Source organism: Podarcis tiliguerta (assembly GCF_965153285.1).
Source record: "Podarcis tiliguerta genome assembly, chromosome: 1".
NCBI lineage: Eukaryota > Metazoa > Chordata > Lepidosauria > Squamata > Lacertidae > Podarcis > Podarcis tiliguerta.
Genome location: NC_139534.1, coordinates 65,307,392 through 65,331,538, shown reverse-complemented (window position 1 = coordinate 65,331,538; position 24,147 = coordinate 65,307,392). Strand labels below are relative to the sequence as shown.

At 40.0% G+C, this 24,147-nt stretch overlaps 1 protein-coding gene and 1 long non-coding RNA gene across 36 annotated transcripts in view; one reads left to right on the top strand and one right to left on the bottom strand.

Annotated features, from left to right (window-relative positions):
• Window positions 1–24,147, bottom strand: part of PLEKHA7 (pleckstrin homology domain containing A7) — a 155,530-nt gene that overhangs the window by 2,472 nt on the left and 128,911 nt on the right. For 14 of the 35 annotated variants that reach the window (XM_083458255.1, XM_083458278.1, XM_083458274.1 and 11 more), the window contains 11 exons: window positions 23,342–23,450; window positions 22,613–22,851; window positions 21,854–22,042; window positions 21,551–21,668; window positions 20,617–20,696; window positions 19,827–20,027; window positions 12,344–12,496; window positions 10,050–10,183; window positions 6,819–6,958; window positions 3,956–4,058; window positions 205–1,384 (listed from right to left, as the gene is read on the bottom strand). In XM_083458255.1, the coding sequence (XP_083314381.1) occupies window positions 3,967–4,058; window positions 6,819–6,958; window positions 10,050–10,183; window positions 12,344–12,496; window positions 19,827–20,027; window positions 20,617–20,696; window positions 21,551–21,668; window positions 21,854–22,042; window positions 22,613–22,851; window positions 23,342–23,450 (1,455 nt within the window). In that variant the 3' untranslated portion in view covers window positions 205–1,384; window positions 3,956–3,966. Of the gene's footprint in view, window positions 1–204; window positions 1,385–3,955; window positions 4,059–6,818; window positions 6,959–10,049; window positions 10,184–12,343; window positions 12,497–14,919; window positions 17,371–17,635; window positions 20,028–20,616; window positions 20,697–21,550; window positions 21,669–21,853; window positions 22,043–22,612; window positions 22,852–23,341; window positions 23,451–24,147 lie in introns of those variants that run through there. The other 21 variants (XR_014515362.1, XR_014515363.1, XR_014515364.1 and 18 more) reach the window with 7 other exon arrangements.
• LOC310666385 lies at window positions 13,322–16,014 on the top strand. Its single transcript, XR_014505893.1, has 2 exons — window positions 13,322–13,464; window positions 13,656–16,014. It is a non-coding gene; the product is annotated as an uncharacterized lncRNA (long non-coding RNA).

Below are 24,147 nucleotides of genomic sequence, written 5' to 3'. Positions count from 1 at the left end.
AAAACCACCAGCATCTCATGAACTCTCTCTCCAGTTGTGCCAGCCTTTTGTCCAAGACTCAATAAAATATACTTGAAAGTTTTAGCAAAACTGAGGGCACCAGCTGAATTACTATACAAAGCTAACAACAACTGATAGCAAATCCTTTTTTGTTGTTGAAAACGTTAATTAAAAAAGAATATAGATGTAAAATTATACACTCTATTCATATTTGCATTGTTTACTTTTACATATTTCAGTTTCCATGGGTGATCCAGTCCCATCTCAGGTGCAGCACCCATGTGCAGAAAAAAGGGCTCAAAAGACCAGTTTCTCTTCACTCCCTCTTCTTGTCTTTGCACAAGCTATTATAGGGAATTGGAGGTTTTGTGCATACCTCCTGCTCTCCCTCTTTGCATGACACAAGTTACTCAAGCTCAGAGCATGAGTAACTCATGTTTAGGCAAAAAGAGTGAAAGGTGCTCCAGATTTCACATTCCACTTAATGGCCAGTCATGCTTTAGCTCTTAAGGAGGGAAGTAGAGGCTCTATTGACCTCTATGATAATCCTCTGTAGTTCACAGATACTTCATCTGCAGTGGGATAGAAACCAGATCACATTCAAAATATTTCAGTGCCCACACCCTAAGTTAAAGAGAAAAATATATATTTGAAATTGTAATTGGACAATGTTTGCATGGACTAAGCTAAGTAATAAAAGGACAGTGACATACAACTATTAGCAATGTTTTTTTACCTGCCTTTTAGCAATGTATTACCTGCCTTTTGCTGTTTGCACGGGATTCCAGAACCATTGAAATTTTGAATATTTCAGTAAAATTTTATCTGACTGATAATCAGTAGTAACAAATGTATTATAAACCCTGAAAAAATAGGAAAAGATTTCATTATTCCTACCTAAATGCTATGTGCTTCCGAAAATCTTCCTTTTTAAAAAAAGAAGCTAAAAACATCCACCTGCCTTTATTGCATGCATCCAAACTTTTAAATGAATGCAGCCCTTTAAAAAACCCAACCAACCACAAATCATATATATATATATATATATAGTTTCTAAAAATACATTGGCTCACAATCCGGCACTTTAAAGCATTAGGACCTATTAACATCAACAGGAATTGAATGCAGTTGATTGTGCAGGGTTGTAACCAATGCCAATATACAATGTCAATATATAATATAGTATATTAAAAGTGCTGTTTATATAAACAATTGTTCTTTTTGTACAAAACATTTTCTGTGCAGTTATTATTTGTAATGTGTGTTCAAATAAAAAATAAACAGGAGAGAAAGCTATGTAGGGAAGTCTTCCTCCTCGCTGCTCTCTTCTTCAGGTGGTTGTTACAGGTTTGTATCAGGGATCAGCGTTCATTTACTGCTTTGGCTAGTTTGAAGAGAAACAATGAAGTTAGATACTATTCCAACAGGTTTAGCACACACATCCACAAAAGGATGAATTCATCAATATCCTTTAACGGAACGCTAATAGATCTTTCATGAACACTAGGTGCTTCAGAAAGTTTGTAAATGTAGCCAGATAACATACTGCTTACAATATACCTTGATACTATGTAGGCAATGCAATCAATACTTTCCCTGTTCAAACTAATTGTTTTGCTTCACCTCTAAACTGAAGTTTCTTAGTCTTTGAAGAAGGAAAGAGGATATTATCAGTGAAGCTGAAGGCTTGTTTTGGGTACTTTTACTCATTGAGATATGTCTATATTATGTGAAGAACACTGCCCATAAAACCTTTAAAACCATTTTGATTAAATATGGTGGGTTTTGGTGATCAGGATTAAGAGTATACTAAAGGGGGGGAAATGCCCATCTCGTTCCCATAGCAGCTTGAGGAATTCCTGAATAATGTCCCAGTGATTTATTTGCTCTTTTTAATATCCTCCCCTCCCTCCCAAATGGGAGCACAGAGCAACCAATGTCATAAAACAATATGGGACAGTGATCTGTGACAGTGTAAACAGTGACTTCTGGGCCCTTGTTAATATTTTCTTCAGGTGATTTCCTAAGATTTAACAGTAAAGAGCTCCAAAATTATAAATAGTGCTCATAACACAAAGTTCTTTTGAAATCTTATACTTTCTGTACTGATATTTCTCAGAGTGAGATATTAAGTTAAAGGTAAAGGTAAAGGTACCCCTGCCCGTTCGGGCCAGTCTTGCCAGACTCTAGGGTTGTGCGCTCATCTTACTCTAGAGGCCGGGAGCCAGCGCTGTCCGCAGACACTTCCGGGTCACGTGGCCAGCATGACAAGCTGCATCTGGTGAGCCAGCGCAGCACACGGAACGCCGTTTACCTTCCCGCTGGTAAGCGGTCCCTATTTATCTACTTGCATCCGGGGGTGCTTTCGAACTGCTAGGTTGGTAGGCGCTGGGACCGAATGACGGGAGCACACCCCGCCGCGGGGATTCGAACTGCCGACCATGCGATCGGCAAGTCCTTGGCGCTGAGGTTTTACCCACAGCGCCACCTGCGTCCCAGATTAAGTTAGATCCTGCCAAAGAAGGAACCCTTAAAATTATAAATTGTGAAATTGTAGGTAGAATTAAAGAGGAGTTATATGTCAAACTAACAGGACGCGGGTGGTGCTGTGGGTAAAAGCCTCAGTGCCTAGGGCTTGCCGATCAAAAGGTCGGCGGTTCGAATCCCCGCAGCGGGGTGCGCTCCCGTTGTTCGGTCCCAGCGCCTGCCAACCTAGCAGTTCGGAAGCACTCTCGGGTGCAAGTAGATAAATAGGGACCGCTTACTAGCAGGAAGGTAAACGGCGTTTCCGTGTGCGGCTCTGGCTCGCCAGAGCAGCGATGTCACACTGGCCACGTGACCCGGAAGTGTCTGTGGACAGCGCTGGCCCCCGGCCTCTTGAGTGAGATGGGCGCACAACCCTAGAGTCTGTCAAGACTGGCCCGTACGGGCAGGGGTACCTTTACCTTTATATGTCAAACTGCACCATGGTAGAGAAATGGGAATACAGAGGGAAATGAAATTTCCTTTTGTAGAATAATTACAATTGCTATAATTGTGGCAAAAATAGATCCCTCAATTCATGGCAAAGATTTCTCATATGGAAAATTATGGAATCAACGGGTTAGGAAAATGACAGAAATCATTTAACATAGAACTATTCCCCCCCCCCAGCTATTCTTTGTAATTTGATGGAGGCTTTTTCCTAGACGCAGCCCACCAATAAAGGTAAAGGTAAAGGGACCCCCGACTGTTAGGTCCAGTCGTGGATGACTCTGGGGTTGTGGCACTCATCTCGCTTTACTGGCCAAAGGAGCTGGTGTACAGCTTCTAGGTCATGCGGCCAGCATGATTAAACCACTTCTGACGAACCAGAGCAGCGCACGGAAACGCAGTTTACCTTCCCACCGGAGCGGTACCTATTTATCTACTTGCACTTTGATGAGCTTTCGAACTGCTAGGTTCGCAGGACTGAACAACGGGAGCTCACCCCGTCATGGGGATTCGAACCGCCGACCTTCTGGATCGGCAAGCCCTTGGCTCTGTTGTTTAACCCACAGCGCCACCCGCGTCCCACCAGTAGTATGTTTCAATCGGTTCTAATTTTCCATTTAATACAGGAAGGGATTATTTGTGCCATTTAGCACATGTGCTTCATTAGATGCCTTTTTAAAGGTGTAATCTTTAGTAGGTTGCTGATGAAACGCCACATCTAAACATTTCTCTTTAAATTTTACATCATAGTGATGAGGCAATCAAAATCCCAAACTCACAGCAATTACTGAACACTTCTATGAGCTCATAATTATTTCATAAGGTAATTTTTAATAGCAGGAGGCAGGAATCTTTTAGATCACTAAAGTCTGCATGCATTAAATTAGGGTTACATTTACACTTAAAGATCAAGTTAGCTACCAACAATGTTAAAACATACAATTAATGACAAAATAAGCAGCCAAGAGCAGTTAGTTCTTACTTTCAAGATGCTTAGACAAATGTGTAGTGAAATCCATTGCTTAAGGGGGGTGGCTGAGGTACAGAAGGTGAGGGTGCTTTAGATGGATAGGTCAATTGCGGAGCTAGAAGGGATCATACAAAGGAATTAGGCACCGTGATTTTACACTCACACACAACAGACTCATGGGCTGGAATACAAGACAGCAGGGTCAGCAGCCAGTGCAGCTAGGTCTTTTTAGTACTGTACAATAATAATAATAATAATAATAATAATAATAATAATAATAATAATATTGCTTATACTCCGCCCATTTGGTTGGGTTTCCCCACCACTCTGAGCGACTTTCAGCATATCTAAAAACAAAAAACATCAAGCGTAAAAAACTTCCCAATACAAGGCTGCCTTCAGATGTCTTCTAAAAGTTGTGTAATTCTTTATCTCTTTGACATCTGAAGGGAGGGCATTTCACAGGGAGGGTGCCACTCCTGAGAAGGCCCTCTGCCTGGTTCCCTGTTGTTTTTCTTCTCACAGTGAAGGAACCAGCAGAAGACCCTCGGAGGAGGACCTCAGTGTCTGGGCTGAATGATGGGGTGGAGATGCTCCTTCAGGTATATTGGGCCGAGGGCTGTAAAGGTCAGCACCAACACTTTGAATTGTGCTCGGAAACGTACTGGGAGCCAGTGAAGAACCTTTAGGACCAGTGTTATATGGTCCCAGTGGCCGCTCCCAGTCACCAGTCCAGCTGCTGCATTCTGATCTGGTGTCTAACCCATGTTCGGTCTGACTCAGAATGAGTTTTCTGCCACCGGCACTCCAGCCATCTCAGCAACTGTTTCATTGCCCTCAACTCCAGGGAAAACCACGGGGCTGTCCGGGCTCCATGCAATCGGAGAGGGCGCTTCAGAGCCAGACAGTCAATAGCCCTGGTTAACTCCGCATTCCAGTGGGCCACCAGGGAATCAGCTGAAAGGCCATGAGCATGGGATAAAACACCCCCTATTACTCTCTGGAAACCATTTGGATCCATTAAGTGGCATGGGCGGACCATCCGAATCGGTCCCACTTCCCTGCAGAGGGGAAAGGTCACAGAGAAGTAAACAAATTCTGTGCCTAGGTATGCCAAATTCTGCAACAAAAAAGCCAGTTCCTGCAATGTTAAAAATGGCTGAAAATTATCCCAACTTGCTTGTTTAAGCTTTTTGCCTGCACAAAAAGAGAATGGGGAACTCCACTTCCTGACCGGTAGAAATATTGCTCACTACTAACCCCCCTTAAAAATGTTTTTTCTCTCCACCCCAGCGCTGTGCTAGAGAGGGAGGAACCTTTCTTCTCTTGGCACTGGAGTAGGGAGGAGCTGTTTTCTGAGCTCTATAACCTTGCAGTGACACTATGCCAAATGAGGCAGCAGTGCTTCTGCATGGTAAGTGAAGGAAGATGTGCTCAATTTGGCATGGGGGGAGAGGGGGTGGCACCAGAAGCAGATTTGTGGGTTGGGTGCAGCCAGCAGTTTTGTAACCCCTGCCCTAGTGATGCATCAAAGTCTCAACCTGAATATCTACAGAATTCCTGTTTTGTGCCTCGACTTTTCATGGCTGATGTAAAGCAGGCAGTAGGACTTTGCAATCATGCAAGGTTTTTTAAAAACAAAAAAACCTCATCAGTCAATATTTACAGGAATTACCAAAAAAATTATGGATATTATATTTTGGTGATTTTATTATGTTGTGATTCAAAATTGTTACTTTTCCTGAGTATGGGATAGAAACTGAAATCAGTAAATAAAACATAAAGCCACCTGGGAAGGCTGCAGGCCCTGCTAGACAAACTGAGAAGAATGTGCTATATTAGTAATGTACTGAAGCACTGAGCTACAAGGAAAACGTAATTAGCGATAACATCTTCATCAGCTGTTTCTGGCTCATGCTGTTTGTCTAATGTACATTGTGCAAATATTAAAGTTTTTGGTTTTACTACACTAGGTTCTACGAAAATTAAAACCACTAAAATATCAATAATAATTTGAAAAATCAAATGCATTTGCCAATTTTAAATCTTGGAACAGTACTACAAGTTAGTCCAGATTCACTACTTCATTTTTATGCCTTTTCTACTTAAGCATTCTGCATACATGGGCAGAGAAACAGATGAGAAGATGTAGTGCAAGATATAACAGTTAAACATAGGCTTGCAGGGAATGGGAAACAAAGATGGAATTTTACCCCTTGAGTAACGAATCATTCAGCACAGCCTGATCCATTTCGAAGCCGTATTGTGCAGGCAAGTACAGAGAGAACCTGCCAGCACAGCTGTACACACAGGGGCTGCTTTGACATAATGCTGAATAATGCAATTTAATTTCCAGTCGTCAAACTTCTATCCAGCTTTTTGCAATAAGTTTCCAGGCTGTTTAAAAAAACAGTGTCCCTAACAACTTGATACAGTATTTGCCATTTCAGTTCTAAATCAGAGTAGGAAAAATTTCGTGTATTAAGACAACAATGTCATGCTACTGCTTTAGAAGATATGGAACCATGGTAGAGCGATTCCCAGTAAATATATATCTATATGGCGTGTAATTGCACCCCCCCCCCCCTCATGACATTGCTTCTGATTGCTTCAAGGTAACACTGTGCTCAACACTGATAGCAACCCATTTATGTTGTGCAGGTGAGTCCATGGTGTAAATGCAGTGTCTCACAACTACACTGGAGTGCATTCAAAGAGCACTTGCCTGGTATACCCCAAAGGGTAGATATGGCCTTGCTGTTGTTCCTAGTATGTACTGCAGTCCAGAAGGAACACAAAACCTTAGAAGTTTGCAGCCATAGGATTAAAAGAACATATTGTCAAAGCCATTGCTTTATAAATAACTGAGCAATACCTGCCACCTCCTTGCTCCGCTGAGAGGCTTCAGAAGCCAGTGCGTATGATATGGTAATGATGCGTTCTTGCTCTTGCAACTGTGAATCTAAATTAGCAGAGTTGTGTTTGTCCTGAGCTGAAGGCTGGAGGTTGTGCATACTAGGGCAAAATACAAAAACACCGCATTAACTTTAAGGCATATGCTACACATGTACGCAGACATTTTGGTATACTGCTTGATTGTAGAAAAATAGAAAAGGGTCACATGCACAAACACAGTCATTTCCAGTATGGCAAAGTCCTCAGGATCATGATGCAATTATGAAACTCTTGAAGCTGGGCATCCAACAGTAGACTGTAGTCTTTGGATCATGTTTGAATGTTTCATTTGATTTCAGTTGATAAAAGGACTTGTTAGCACATACAGAGAAACATGTTCTATTGTTATTTCGACTGAATAACCAACAGCTGGTTATTAGCAACTGTGGATCAGAAATGAGCTGAAACGTTATACTTAGTTGCTGAAAGGTCTCCAAATTCCAGTGGAAAAGCACAGTACAGTCGTATCTCGTAAGTTGAATGGAATCTGTTCAACTTCCTAAATGTTCGGAAACCAAGGAGCGGCTTCCGACTGGCTGCAGGAAGCTCCTGCAGCCAATCATAAGCTGCGGAACCCACATCAGACGTTCGGGTTCCAAAGAACATTCACAAACCAGAACACTCAGCGTTCGGGAGCCAAAACATTTGACTCGCAAGGCTGTATATCAGCTAGCCCTGTGCTGCCAGGACAGCTAAGACACGGGGCTCTGTGGTGCTACAAATAAATAAATAAATGTACAGATATATTTTCAAAGACCTGAAACAGAAAGTTCTTCTGCTCAGCAGAAAGTAGAGCTGGAGAGTTGCATCCTCTAGAGGAGGAGAATAGAGCTGCTGTTCTTTTTTATTTTGTTTTGCCTGAAAAACTGAGTCTCAGTGTAGCAACTAATCTCTGCTGTCCCATTCCAACCCTGCACCTCATGTCCTGCAATGAAGTTTCAGCTGTGTTCTCTAGCTTCCACCAAGTGAGAGACATTAGCTTCCTAGGGAAAAAAAAGTCTGTAGAAGCCACTACCTCTGGCTACACTTAAATTTTAAACGCAGGAGACGCTCCAGGGAACCCTTTCAGTTTACTATTCACAGTTCTTGCATTGTTCTCTTGGCATCTTTGGGCTCTGGATGCTACTGGAGGCCATGTTATGGCTGTTTTGAGATGCTACAGAACATCATGGGGCAATGGGGCATTGCCAAGCAATGCCCAGGGTGGATCATAGCGGTTGAGCCTTGCCTTGCTTCCAGGCTGGACATGCAGGAAGGTGAGGGAGATGAGCAGTTTAATAGCAGTATTCATTAGCCTATTTTGCTGCAGTGTAAGCTGCAGGGAGAAGCCCAGAACTGGAAACGGTGCCAGGAAAAGGAGGTCATCTCTCCTCAGCAACTCTTCAGACTTAGGGGTTAAAGAATAGTTTAAAAAACCTCTGGGATGAAGAGAAGGATAATTAATTAATTAACTATTACATTTTAATCCATCATTACTTATTTTGACCTCTCTGATCTGTCCTGTTTAATTAATATACAACAAAATATATTTTTATAATCAAAAAGGCTGAAATAAGGAGAATGGCCTTGTTCTTATTGTCAAAGCAAGGCAAGGCTCTATTATAGAATCAGCCTACTTGAGGTTAGTGGCATTGTTCCTAGGAAATTCAAGACCATGAACACTAGCCTCCTATATTCTAGGGAAAGGTTATCACTCAGGTAGGAGATCTCAACTTCAGACGTATCCTGCCTAGGATGTTCATTCTGTTGAGACTTTAATCTTCCTCTTTAGCAACAGCAGTCTAATCTTTTATTCTGCTGAATTATACCATCAAACTGTTGGCTCAATTCACCTAAATACCTGTCTAAGTCAGCTTCTACCAATTGCCTTCTTGTCTAAGCTCTATGTGGGCTGACATAAATTCTTTCTTTAATATTATCTCTTGTCAACTTGGAGAAGAGGCTGCAGTGGTAATCTGGGCAAGATAGTGAACTGAATGTATTATATATATTTGTAAATAAATCAAGCTGAGAACCCGACTACTTAAACGTGTTATATGAGTTTTAATGGCTTGATCATAGGAGCTGCTGTTCTGAACCAGTGATCCCATCATATCTGAAGCAATGGAAATCCTCCCCTGTAGTGGGGCTGGACACAGTTTTAGCCTCCGCTCCCAGGGTTCCAACAGCTCTTGATGCTTCTGTACCTCCATGTGGCAGAAGAGGCTATGCTATGCTACGTTCAGTGGTGGGAAAGCTCACATGTCTTTGCTCACTAGCAAGGGCAGAACACGCTGATTTAAGCTGCAGCAGCACTTGCCATTTCTTGTGTCAGTGAAAGCAGGGCTGGGCTGGGCTGTGTGTTCAGCCTGTAAATAAGAGTATACAGAGAGGAAAAGATAATAAAGAATAATAAAGCCCTGCCCTGCTTTTCTCCACCTTCTCTCCTCCAGGGGCGGGCCTGACAGGCTCCATAAAGGACTGCTGCTGCTGCTGGGCAGAAAGGGCTCCATTTTTGTTTTCGAAATTGTTTTTATTTTTTATCTATGCCATTTTAAATTGTGATTGATATTAATACTGCATTCTTAGTGTTAGATTTTATGATTTATGTGGAAATTGTTTCCCATTTGGTTGAATACTTTTTGAGGTGTTTTATTTATTGCTTATGACTTTTGTTATGTTGGTAATTATGTAAATCTTGTCATGCTGTAAGCCGCCTTGAGCATTGCTTTAACTATGGAAAGGCTCAGCATAAATAAAATGATGATGATGATGATTCACCATATTCATTATATGCAGTTGTGCTGTGGGTGGTGTTGCTGCATTGTTGTTCCAACTGTGGTGGTAGTGCTGCCTGCCAGAACTGGAGTAGTGGGGAGGGCAGGAGAGCACCATCTTGGTAGAAGCAGTGGGGAGAGGGCATCTGAACTTGCTGCCAACCTGGTATCCCACACTCTAGCTCTGCCTGGCAAGCAGCACTACGCCCCACCTCACATACCGCAATTGATTCAATGCAAAAAGTACAATTAGTATTAATTGTAGTATTAATATATTTCTATAAGTTTCTGTACTTTGATCAAATGCATATAACTCTACCAAGACTGCAGCAGTAGCCTCCCCCCATTTCTAATTTTAAAAATGAATGGGAGTAATATGTTTATAAGAATCTGACCTTGATCTTGTAAGAATATTCTTTATTTTTTCTGCATTACGGTGCCTTGCTGCTAATTCTTCTGGAGTAAGGGGTTCTTCAGGTTCCAGCTCAACGTATCGCTCTGGAATTGCAACCTTTTCAGGTTTTGACAACTGGTGGTGGCAGGGAGAGAGAATCATAAGTGATTAATGTAGCTCATATAGAATATTACATTCAACTGAAACAAAACTGTTCAAATCAACCAAAGGAAAAAAGCAGGGCAAAACAAGAATTTTAACACTTCCTTATGAAAATCGTAACATAATATACTTGTGGGCCAGTTTTTTTCTGAAAACAATGTTTTGATAAAAACAGTAATTCCAATGTTGAATTGCTAACACAAACGACAACAAAGTTTAGCTGTATGTTAGAAAAACGGAATTAAATATGATGGAATTTCTCCCATATGCACCTAATCCTGTTCTTGAGTTCATAATTAGAAATCCTTCTGCATCTAATGAAATGAGGTAGGTGCGATGAGGGAGAAAGCCCGTATTATAGTCTTTTGTTGAAAAACTTTTTACTTTCCCAAGAATTTTAATTTAAAACAATATTTTTTATTGATTTTAATTTCTTGCACCACATTCTTTTCTCCCTAGTGTTTTTATGTTGGTTTTTTATTTTTATGTTGCTACATTTATGCTGGATTTACATGCCCTGTGTAATTTGCAGTGTGTGTATATGTTTGTGTGCTTGTGTGTGACACTGACAAACACACACACACACACACACACACACACACACACACAGCATCATGTATTTTCAAAGCTGTAAATCACACAGAAAATTAAGCTATACATATATAAGAAAATAAAAATAACAGAATTCTTAAAGTCATTTAATGATTTTATTGCTTTTAAACTGATCTTGCATTCAGTAGATTTTCCTCCCTGTTCCTTCATATTTCAGTGACAGCATAATATACTTCATTTGGGCCACCAGATGGCTCTGCAGCTTTTCAAATATATGCATAAAAAACGTTAATACCCTCTTGCTTTTCCAATAGCCATAGGGATTATGTGTTACCTTTTGGGGAGAACACAATGGAATCTTAATCTCTGATACCATTTTGTCATAGATCACCTTTTCATAGACATTGTGGTTGATAGGTAATGAGAAAGCATAGGAATTCTATTTGACTTTATTTTAAGACGAGTGATTCAATAATTTTGTAATGTTAATTCAATCTGTTTATGGGATGCATGACCTTCGTTGGCCTGGTTCGCACATCACATTAGTTGATTAAATATGGTCTAATGCAGGCTTCCTCAACCTTGGCCCTCCAGATGTTTTGAGACTGCAATTCCCATCATCCCTGACCACTAGTCCTGCTAGCTAGGGATCATGGGAGTTGTAGGCCAAAAACACCTGGAGGGCCGAGGTTGAGGAAGCCTGGTCTAATGTGAATAAGCAGAATGCTGGTGCGTGCTGCTGAAATTGCAGGTGCTTCACTCTTTCCCCACTCCTGCTGTGCTGACAGAAAACAAGCCATAGTATGTCTTGTGTTATCTGAACCTGGACTCATAGTGGTTTGCTTCCCCACAAACAGGTAAGGTGTGTAGAATTTCCTGGCCATTGCCAAGATTCGGCCGTCTGGGCGGAAATTGCTTGAATGTCCATAGGGCAAAACAAACAAAAAAAAAAGTTTTTTAGTCCAGACACAACTTTTGTGTCTGGATTTTCACTTTTTGAAATATGGCCACCCTAGAGGAGTGGCACGCCAAGCAACTTGGCTTCTGCTTGTGGTTTGTTTGGAGAAACAGGTTCAGATGACACAAACCAGATGATGGCTTGTTCCCTGGCAGCACGGAGGAAAGCGAAGCACCCATGATTTCAGCAGTGTGTGCCAGCATGCTGCTCGTTCACAGTAAACCACAGTATTTTAAATATGGTTGAATGTGATGTGCGCAGCAGACCATTACAGTGGTACCTCGGGTTAAGAACTTAATTCGTTCTGGAGGTCTGTTCTTAACCTGAAACTGTTCTTAACCTGAAGTACAACTTTAGCTAATGGAGCCTCCCATTGCCGCAGCGACACAATTTCTGTTCTTATCCTGAAGCAAAGTTCTTAACCCGAGTTACTATTTCTGGGTTAGCAGAGTCTGTAACCTGAAACGTCTGTAACCTGAGGTACCACTGTATCTCCCTTTTTCTAAAAACATAACACATTTCTACATTGTAGACTTCATCACTTAAAGCTGCCTTTCTGGTTGTTAATATTTATCCCGCTTTATACTATATATAGCAATGCAAAAACAGACAACTAGCCTTACCTCTCTGCTAATATCCAAATTATAATCTTGAGGTTCTAGGTCTGCTTCTGTCACCAACACAGGTTCAACTCTTAGCCAGTTATTTTCCTCTTTGTGTTCTGGGCGCACAGCTCTTTCCAGTAGCTGCAAGTCAAATTCTTGTTCCCGCTTCCACTATTAACAGATAGGAAACAATTACAAGTTTGACCATTCCAACTAAAACACCATGTAGAAATGTTCACTCCCATTACCTCAGATTATGGATTGATACAAGGGGAAGCTAGGACTTACCATAGCATTTGCTTCTGGATGCTTGCTTGATGGCTGTCCTTGATGAGGTACTCATCCTGTTCAGCCAGCAGATGGCAATAAAATCTCAGCAAAAAAAGCTGCCAATAGACCAGGGTTAAATCTGACTTTACCAGTCAGGAGCCACATTCAAGTGGCACAGATAGGGGGTTACATGGGGAAAGCAGGACAAAGAACTAAATGCACCAAAAATACAAGGGAAAAGGAAGTATTCTTTGGAATTAATAAGAGGCTATGATCAGATGGAAAAATCTGACCTCAGCTAGTTCATACAATAGAGCCTATTTCCATGTACAAGTGTTTAGGATCAAAAAGTATGGTTTTGTTTCCGATGGTATTGCCTATTATTATCATTTTTTAAAAATTGGTCCTGTCTTGAGAGATGATATAGCTAATTGCTGGCTTAAGAGAGTGAGTACCCCATGTAGGTTCACCATCTAGGGGGAAATACACGTTGTTACTCTGTTAAACAACCTGCACAAATGATAAGCCAAAACAATGTTTTCAAGGCACAACTTTCTGGTAATGTGTTTGCTTTACAGATGTGCTCCATATATTCCACTGTTTTGAAAACTGTCCACTATAACAAACCATGTTTATATATTAGATCCCTTAATTCTTACGAACACTCCATATTCGTTCAAAATCCCTTTGGAGTACCTTTTACAACGACAAAAAATTGAACACTGAATGCATGTTCTTCTAAGTTGCAATGAAAATAATCCTACTATTTATCGCAGGGAAGCCCAACTATTCACACCAAGTGGGTCACAAGACTACCTCAACACAGAACCTGCAGGTCACACATTGCCTTGCCAAGGTCAAAATTAGATGTCCCCCCACCAGCCCTCGCACTGCCTTCCTAAAGCCAGCTAACCAAGGCTCTGGGCCTTGGGAAGGAGGTGTGAGGCTCTGGCTGGGTCTTTGACCCTCCCACCTCCTCCTCAAAGCTGGGAATGTGCGAACTAGGTATGGGAAGGAGGACTCTAGGACCCTGCAGAATCCTCACACCTCCTTCCCAAAGCCCAGTGCCTCACTTACCTGGCTTTGGGAAGGCAGTGGCTGTCAGGAGGGAGTCAAATGTTGCTGAGAGCTGCCAGAAAAGACCTTCAGTTGGACCACCCTGGTTTAACTGGACACCTGAAAATGTTTTAAGTACCTCTAAAATACGTAATATGTTTCATATAAGAAAAGTTTAGTGCACCTCATTAAACTGCCCTAGAGCTAGCATACTCTACTCATACAACTCCTCACAAAACAACCAAGTTTTTACTATTACAAAATGAAAGGCTTGAATGGAGTACCTACTTTGGGGGAATGCAAATGTGAAAATATGATACCTGTATTTTCCTCTCCAATTAATATGTAATTTTGATCCATTGGTTACAATCCAGGGATCCACACATCTACTGGGGCTGTGGACCTGCATTACTCAAACCGTTGCTATGTAGCAGATAGGTTTTGATAATGCAGCTAATGATAATACAATTGGCCCTGCTGTTCAGAGGAAAAATAAAATTAACCCTCCCTTAGTCTTTGCAGAAACCAAGCAGCCCTCTGGCTCACAAGCCTAATTGGATCGTTTATGTTCTCACCCATTACCTCAACTCACAAAGGAACATTTCAGTTTTCTCCCAGTGTGCTTATGGGATTAATCTCCCCTCAAAGACTTAACTTCAACAAAGAAAGGATGTCACAGCAGCATACTTGCATTTACACTTTGTAAGACATGGGATCCAACCTCATGCCGAGTCAAGAGTTCCAGTGACTGCTGGAAGAAGTGAGGAGAGTAGTTTTTGCTGATCCCTACTTGCCCCTGGTTGCTTCTGGAACAGTGTGGGAAGTTGCCCAGGGAAAGGTGAATCAACAAAAATGGCTCCCACCCTTACTTCAGTGAAAGCACCTGCTAGATCTGAATCCCTTTCATGAACAGAAGCCCTTCAGTTCACCAAGGGGACACTCTGGATCTATAGTCCATAGTGGGTTTTGGGGGAGTTCAGTGGGGTGGGGCGATCATTCATGCACAAGCTCTTGATTTTCACTCAGAACATATCAAGTATTTGTATTAGGAATAGGATAAATATTGCTTAATTTAAAGGCAGCTGCTTCTCAAGCAAAAATTGGAGCCTTTAAAACTGTTGAAGAGGAGAAAGGACAATCTTCTTCACCATTAAAATGCACCATAACCAGACATCTCAATATTCAAACCAGGCCTGATTGCCAGAATATGTATAATAGAAACACAATATTAATTCTGAATTAATTTTATACTTGAAGAAAAACGTGAATTCAGTATTAGGAAGTATGTTTATTGGTGTTGATACGGAGTCTTTTACATCAAAATTAAATGACAAATCCATATATTCTGCTCAACATTTTTAATGTCATACTACATTTAAAAAGTGATCTTTTAAAAAAATATCAGTGCATTGTATTAAAAGTAGATTTACACATACAATGTATGCAATGTTATAAACTGTGCACAATAATTACATATTCCATTGTTCACCATTTGGCTGCTAAATTAGTGTCCTGCTGTAAATTGTGCTATCAAATGTTACTTTTTGTGCACTGGAGCAGTTTGGGCATACAAGAAAGAGATCTCTATGAAACATTTTCTTCTTGGCCCTACTGTGCCATTTGTATATTTTACAGCAAGAACACAGACCAATATGGCATGCAAATATGTAAAGTTATTTGTTTAACTTGTTAAAAAGTTATGAAATGTTTGCATTTGAAATAAGTATGTGTGCAATAGCTATACATTTTTTAAAAAGATTTAAAACCTGCTACTTAAAACATGAATATGGCAGGGCTTTACCTTTCCTAAAAGATATATGCTGTTACTTAATTAAAGTGTGACTGCAAATATATAAATCTGAATGCACCAGGTCCCTTTAAGAGTCCAAATGTGTATTTAGTAAAGTAATGAATCATAAATGAATTGCAAATTAGTGCTACTAAGCAACTATTTAAAATGGGAACAAAAAGGGTTAAAGGGCAAAGCCCACAACAAAAATGAAAAACTCAGTAGGAATTTAACAAAAAGCTACTAAAATGCAATTAAGCCTGGCAGAAACTGAGTGGTCTAGTTAGAAATTGTTTTAAATAATTAGAAAATTTAAAAACAAACATGAAAGCCATTATGTATGATGTGAGTGGCAACTCTAGAAGCAAGAGACCTTGTGCAATGAATTAGGCAGGTGATGAGCATTACATAGTTCTAGTGTACCAAGAGGAGAAGGCAATGCAAAGAATTAATGTTACTGTTATTGTGTAAATCTCTCAGTGTTATAATAAAATCATTATCCTAAGCAACAAATTCCCATGACACCTTAAAAAATAACAAATTCATTGCGATGCAAGCTTTCATAGGCCAGTGCCCACCTTAAATACAGAGAGAAAAATTAAGATATTGGGGTTTTTTACAAAGTGGGGCCAAAGACTACACCTATAGCAGTGTTACAGTATTATGCAGAGCACAAGTGAATACAGAATACATCTGAAGGCAGCCCTGTTTAGGGACTTTTTTCATGTTTAATGTTGTATTGTGTTTTCAATATTCAGTTGGGAGCTGTCCAGAGTGGCTGGGGAAACACAGCCAGATGGGCAGGGTTTAAGTAATAAATTATTAAATTATTATAAATTATTACAGAACCCAATCAAAATGAATGCAACATCTAATCAAATATGGAAGCAGGATGGTATCCAAAAAAGTGCTTCTGCTAGCAGAAGGGCTTTGGGCTGTGCAATGGAACTTTCCTTCCCTCTTCTCTGTCTGGCCCCCAGAACTGTTCTGGAGATTCCCCCAACCATTTGGGAAGGGTGTAGGCAGGGAGAAGAGAAGTTCCATTGCACAAGAGGAAACCCTTGCACTGCTGGAAGCCCTTTGTAGGATACCATCCAGAGCTGACACCGGAGTTTGTTACACACTTTTAGGCGACCAATTATTGCTTAAGATTGGGGATGTGTCTGTCTGCAAATAAGAACAGGAAGCAGGAAAGGATACTATATCTTTAAGGAAAATTCTTAACAACGAATTATAGAAGTATTAGCTGAGAGCAACACTGTGTTAGACCAAACGATGTCAGTCTGACATCAAAAGCTTGTTTACTCCCATCTAAACGCCATTAAAAAATTAATCAGGCTGGTCTCTATGCTCAAGAATATATGGAGAGAAATCAGACATTTAAAATAGTCATAAAAACCAGTGGAAGAGCATTTTAACCTTCTAGGACTTGAAATCCAAGAAAAAGATTTCAAAGTGACACTCCAATATAAGCCACTGTATGTGAATTCATTAGCAAATGTGACACTCCAGAAATAATGGAAATGGCTAGCTTGCTATGGAAAGTAACGGTTCCAGTGGCTGCTAATCAGGGGAGGGTCACATCAACACTGATTGGATCTTATCTTCATTGGATCTTCTTTTCATTTGTGCTATGCATAACACTGTTATTCACCTACCATTATCTCTTGCATTGTTTGACCTTTTGGACTCACTTTGATCCTCCTTGCTCGGCTGCAATCAAGATCTATATACCCAGTGCCTTTTTTAAAAAAAATAGAATGACCGTTCCCCGCATTAAACGGGGTGCCAGTACTCACCATGAAGTTATTACAGTGAGTGCCACACTTTTAACATTGGGGGGGGGGGAGGTATCAGTACTGTGTACCTTTGAGCACCTCCCCCCCCCTCAAAGCACTGTTATAGTTATACCTAACTTCTAAGAGCCAAACTACATACAGTGGGGCCTCGCAAGACGAAATTAATTCGTTCTGCGAGTATTTTCGTTCTACGAGTTTTTTCGTCTTGCGAAGCACTGCTGCGTATTGACGGTTTCCCATAGGAATGCATTGGCGGCTTAAAAAAAAAGGCGCAAGATGTTCCGTCTTGCGAAGCAAGCCCATAGGGAAATCCGTCTTGCAAAGCAACTCAGAAAACGGAAAACTCTTTCGTCTTGCGAGTTTTTCGTCTTCCGAGGCATTCGTCTTGCGAGGTACCACTGTAATGGTCTGATTTGCACATCATGGTAGGCCAAAATATCGGACTGCTTGAGCACATGGGTTCCCAGACAGGAACTTGCAGTTGCTTTGCTACTCCCTGACCATTTTTCTCCCAGGCACTGAGCTAAGCCAAGGTTAGGCTTAGCATGCCAACAGAACCTGGACTTTCTGAAACTGGGTTTATCTATCCTTGCTAACTATAAGATGCAGCCAGTAACAAGCCAGAATTTGGCTTGACGTGCCAGTATTCTAAATTTATGAATGCACTTAACTTCTCCGACTTTTGTTATTAAATAGCAGTCACAGTATGTGTGTGTCATTAGAATGAGGACTTTGGCATGCTGAGACTCTGGCACACTTTCCAAAACTGCTGTGACCCAGGAGGGAAGTTGCCATTACTGTCTATGCAGCTGCCCTACTGGGACAAATCATCGTTTGGGATTAGACCTCTCCACTCCGCTGTGCCATGGTCTTGATCGCTCCAACCCAAGCAGCTGCAGTTCAAAAAACTCAAATCAGACATATTAAGTGCATTTACTTATTTAACAGATAAAATAATTTGGTTCTTAGACTACCACTTCATGCATCTGGGCCACAGATCGAGCTACAATAAATCTGTTTTTGCTGCAACAGACTAGTATAGTTACCCATCTGAAATTTATCACAATCCTCAACACATTGGCCACAACCTAACATTATTTTCAGAAGTGACACTTCAGCAAGGTTTTGTATGTCCCACAACTATAAATTTATATTTAAAATCTACATTGGGTGGTGTATTACTTTCATTTAAAAATGGCTCTTTTCTGCTTTTTTTTTTTTTTTTACATCAACATTCACAACGGACACATTCCAGAGAAAGAAGTATTCTGAGCAATGCTTAGAAAATGCACAACGAATACTAAAAACACAAAATTTCAACAGGCGCTCTGTACTTTTAACTGTGCATTGGACTGAGGCCAAATACTGAAAGTAAATCCCATTTAGTTTAGTGGAGATTATTTCCATGTAAACATGTTTAAGGCAGCAGCCTGGCACCCGGATCCTAAGCAGGATGGTTGCAATCCCAAAATGCAGTGCACACATAAGCAAAACCAGCACATGCCATAAAAAAGGCTTTGCTCGCTGTTTCTGTCCCAGATAGCTACCATAACTAAAGAGACAAACTATTCATTTTTTAAGAGCCTCATTCTTTGGCAATGATAACTGCTGTTGTAGAAATGGCAAATGGAATTTTGCTCTGCATGAAATTCTGTTCTGTGCACATCACTCTTAGATCATGCCCATTCATTGGAAGTAAATCTTACTAATTATAATGGGATATACTTCTTTGTAAAATTACTTAAGATTTGTTATGTAAAATAGAAATGACTGAACCAGTAAGAAATGCTGTGGTTAACCACCCAAAATGAATCACCCTATGTTTATATTTAATCCAACATTTAACCATTGAAATAACTTAATTTTTGCTAACTGAATGCAGATACTTGCTAGACTATTCTAGGAATCTGAATAATAATTTATAAATGGACATTAGCAGCTGTAGAAACATCTGTTAAATTAGCTTCTACACTTTATAGTTAATATATAAAATTTGTCAAATCCTATGCTTTCTTTAAAAAAATCTTTATTTGACAGAACCATAGCTACTATGGTCTACTAAACTTGCAATATAGTTTCTTTAATGTACTACCTACATCTACAGAGCTCATTCTTTTATGGTTCAATCAGAAAAAAAATGCAAACTTATTGTTTTCATAGCATAGCTTAAGCCAATAGGATGAGGTGGGAAAGCTGTAGCACTCCAAATGTTGCTGGAATACCATAATTCCTAACCACTGACCATGCTGGCTGGGAGTTCAACAATATCTAGAGATCCACAGATTCCCTACCCCTGCAATAGAGGGGGGGGGATAAGCCAAGACCAACCCAATATCCATATATGAATCCATTTCCACAAAATTCTTTCATTGCTAGACTTTTCTTATGCCAAGTTACTTCTGCACCTGCTACATTAAGCTGTGACTATTTAGAGTTAAAAGCCATATTCTGTTATTTGCACTTCAGAAACTGATATAGCACTATAATTAAATAATACAAGTGTAATGCACTTTCAAATAAAAGTGCTTACTAGAGAAGCTACAGATCATATTTTTAGTCTAGTCCTCTTAAGGCATGTCTAACATACTGAGCCTACGTCTGCAGAAACAGGCCGGACGAATGATCGTGACGGGACAGACTGTCTTTCTCCTTGACCAAGAGTTCTCTTGCGTTCACGAACTAATGCCTTTTGATGTCGTTTCATTCTTTCTAGTTGTTCCTCGGCACTCATCTTGCCTCTTTGGTGATCTCCGGAGTATAAACGTTCCAAGGCACTCTTCGGTCTATCCTGTTAACAACAGCGTGTGATATTTAATACTTTTAAAGCTGTATCCTAGGGATGAAATCCAAAGCTCCTGTTCTACATACAGAATGGCTTCTGATCCATCAGAGGTGTCTGCTATTTTTTTTTTAAAGGGGAGAGGATGGAAGCATCAGCAAAAATTGCCTCCCCTTTATTATAGTAGTAGATGCACCTGCTAGACCATACACGGTACTGGATTTCCCTTTTTATTTCCAAATTGTAATGCACATACGCTAGAACAATTCTGTTTGGAGTATGTCACTATAAAAGGCTAAAGACATTGACCAATCCTTTTCTTCTTTCAATGGAAACAAAAAAGCTGTCAGTTTCCCATACATTGTAACCTCTTTCTCGAAAGTAAATACGTCCCTATGCTGCAAGCACCTAATTTTACACAAGAGGCATAGGTAATTAACAATTCTGACAACTGGAGTTGCAATAACTATAAACCCTAAGCTGAACAGAATTATATAACCCCACGTATCTTATATTGTGGCTGAACTTGTTATATATTAAAGCAAAAAGCAACTCTGTTGATTAGATTTGGTATCCATAAAGATATGTGCAGAATTACCTTGGAACCATCTCTTCGAAATGTTGCATATGATGAAGCTGTTGATGACTGATGCAGTCTGGAAGTTGAGCCAGATAATCCTTTACAAAGGAAAAAGGTGCTTTTAAAGCAAAATTGTATTTAGGAAGAAATGTACTCAGTGCTTTCTAAATCTATTTTTTAATATATATTTTTCTTTCTATCCAGGTATGTCCTATTAACTACACGTAAAAAGATCTGGCTGTCCTGATTTGTGAACAGGCTATATGCTCAAAACTAACAGCAAATTTCAAGAAAGAGGTGTTTGAAATGGAACAAGAAATGTAGCTATGAGGTCCTGGAAGCTAAATTTAGGTTGCTAGGTAGGAGGCTGAAAGGCAAGGCAACTTTCTCTGAAATGCAATGCTATCTGTCCCATACAAAGGGCCAGCTAAGCAAAGGGCCATCTAAGCTGAAGGATTTATCGGTGTATGGATGACACAGCAGTGTACTGACAAATTAAAAACTAACAAATCACTGGGTCTAGATAGTATCCATACAACAGGTTTTATAGAGCTCAAATATGAAACACCCGATTTTCTTTTTAAAAAGATCTATTTAGAGCATTTAGCTCCCAGAGAATCTACAAGTAAATATTAGTGATAACATTATTGCTGATGTATAGATGTGGCTTCAGACTCAAGCTATGTAGATTCTTTTAACTGAATTGTTCATTCATCTCTGGTGTGAGTCACTAAAAGCTCTGCTTCTAGGATAACACAGTCTCAATTAGGTGGGTTAGTCTGCCAGGGAAAGGGATACAATGAAAGCTTAAGCACTTAGTATAGGACTGGATAGGATCCTTCTATCCCTGTCCCTTCAAGAATCATGTAGAGTTCTAACACATCCATGTATCAAATGGAACTAAACAGCTTTGAATCTATATTTATATGTACTGGAGAATCTCTTAACTTACCTCTGCTAGGTAATGTTTGGTATCTACTGTCAGTACCTAGAAAACCAGCAGAAGGTTGGCTCAGATCACTGCCTATTGTTTCCAGTTCAGGTTCACTCACATATGAGCGGAGTTCTACCTGTACAGATGAACACTTGATTAAATCAGATTGCAAAAATATAGGACACATTTTCATAATTTTGTTGGAGTCATATACTGTCTCCCTGAAGTCATCATATTATGTTTCATAATGGTCATATTTGAGGAAACATACTTTTTAAAGCAATACAACTACATTTGGAAAACCAGGGCCTGCGTGCTTACCCTGTAATCTCCGTTGACATACTGCCCTAGTTCACGGTCTCGTTTCCTTTCATCTGACTGGCGTTTCAGGCCCCGCACTGAGGTGTGCCTGATGACAGTGGCTTCCCTGGGGAGAGGTGGGACGGCTGGTGGGTGGTCATCAGGGCTGTACAACTGTGGAAGAGGAGGTCTTGGTGGCGCTTCGTCTTCCTGACACAATATTAAGAAGCAAACATGTCCTTTAGCCTGCGGTGTTCAGCCATTTCAACAGGCACAAAATGGTAAAACTGACATTTCTTTTGTTTAAATCCAAGAAAATAATGTGCATGAATTCAAACTAAATGGCCTGAACACAGCTTCAAGAATGTGTTTTGGGTATTTCTTCAGTCTTGTTTCCTGTCTTTCTTAAGCAGCGCCAACAAGTCACAGCATTACATCTCAATTCAGAGCATTGCAAAACTGAAGTAAAGAGAGTCAGAATAATATGCTGTCTGGTATCAGGCTTCATTACTGTATGTTGTATACACAAAGAAAACCCATTCCCAGATACTATTAGCCAGTGCTTTTTTCCCCCCTAAAAGAAATGTTTAGAGGTACTCTCATTTTTACTCAAGGGAATTACCATTTTATAGTTCAAATCGGGAAAAATAAATACAGTAAATGGACAAAAGTACAAAGATTCACAAAATGTTTTAGGGGTATGCATACTCCTGTGTTCTCCCAGAAAAAAGAACTGCTTTTAGCCCACTGATTACATGATACCGTAGTTATGACACTTACAACATTTGGCGTTAATTTTACAGGTGACTGAACTGGAGGCTCAACTTTTTTCATTTGCTGGGATGGTGAGAACATTCTAGGTTGCGTATAAGGCTGCGGAAGAAGTCTGACTTCTAAAGAGGGCTTGACAGGACTAGATGGTGAACTTTGCTGAGTAGAAAGTTTGCTGTCCCCTGACATGAGAGTAGATGATAATGAAGGCACTAGAGGTTTTGAAAACGAAGGCACTGTTTTTCTCTCTGCAAAGAGGAAGACATAATGCACACAGATGTAGGTCAGAAACACTGAGGAATCCACATGCACAATATGAACCTAAATATGATATTTAGACACAGCACCTTAATGTTTATTGAACTACTTTTGGAAATATAAAAATACATACTTTTCTATGTACGAACCTGACAGATTTCAGCAGGCCCTGAATGGTAACGCTAATGAGAAGGTGAGAGAAAAGTTGCCAGCAGTGCAAGATGGGATATGCTTTTGTTAGAAAAGTTAAGAATGATAAGCAGCCAATTTGAATGCATAATGTTGGACAATCTCCCATCGTTATGCAGGATTAGAAGTGAACCAAGGAGATTCCTCTGTGATGCAGATATCATTGTCCTAAAATAACAGAGGCAACTCCTCAATGAAAAAAATGTGGCTGCCAAATTTAATTCAAGCTTAGATCTGGATAAGGAGATATAGCTTTTAATGTATGCATTAAAATGTGTGCATTTTACTTACCTGGATTCTTTATAGACTCTATGATGACTTTATAGTTGGATTTGTTTGCACTTAGGCCAGCCGTAACATCTTCTATTCTCCATAAATCTTTTTGCATTTGGGCTTTCTCCTAATAAGCAATGAAGACCAGGAAGATGGTGAAGGAATGGCAAAAATATGAACAATAGTTACATAAGCACAAAACATATTTTTCCATTTATTTTGCTTTAAATAAAATGTTGTATATGGTTGCTTTGGCTACAAAACAGCATAGTTGAAAATGAGAGATCTCTTACATCATTTTTGCATGAAGGGACAATGGTCCTGACAGTAAAGTCTAACTCAAGGGCAGCAGCAACCACTGGTGTTGCTACCCTGCTACAAACCAACACACACAATGCTGGTCCTGATTTGTCAAGTCTGTTCTTCTCATATGTGTGGGGGGAAAACAGCATTGTGGTTAGCATCTTTAACACTGGGCTTATCCTATCATGCACAAATAAAGAATAGTAATAGATAACCCAACCTACAAGATGATTGACACATGGAATTTATCTATGAGAAACAATTTTAAAAATCAGGTAAGAAGCTCTGCCTTAACTTAATACATTTTGCTCATTTATGCTCTCTGCTAGTTGTACAATATTCTGGATAATGTCATTATCCAGTATGGTAGTGTGCTCTCAAGAGTTGCTTGAGAGATGAAATTACAAAGGTCAATTTTGATCAATTCATGTCAGCAAATGGGCAATATGCATAATCTTTTAAAAAAAGATTATATGAGATGCAATTTAAGAAATCCTAATTCCTTGAATGAAGGTCCCCGT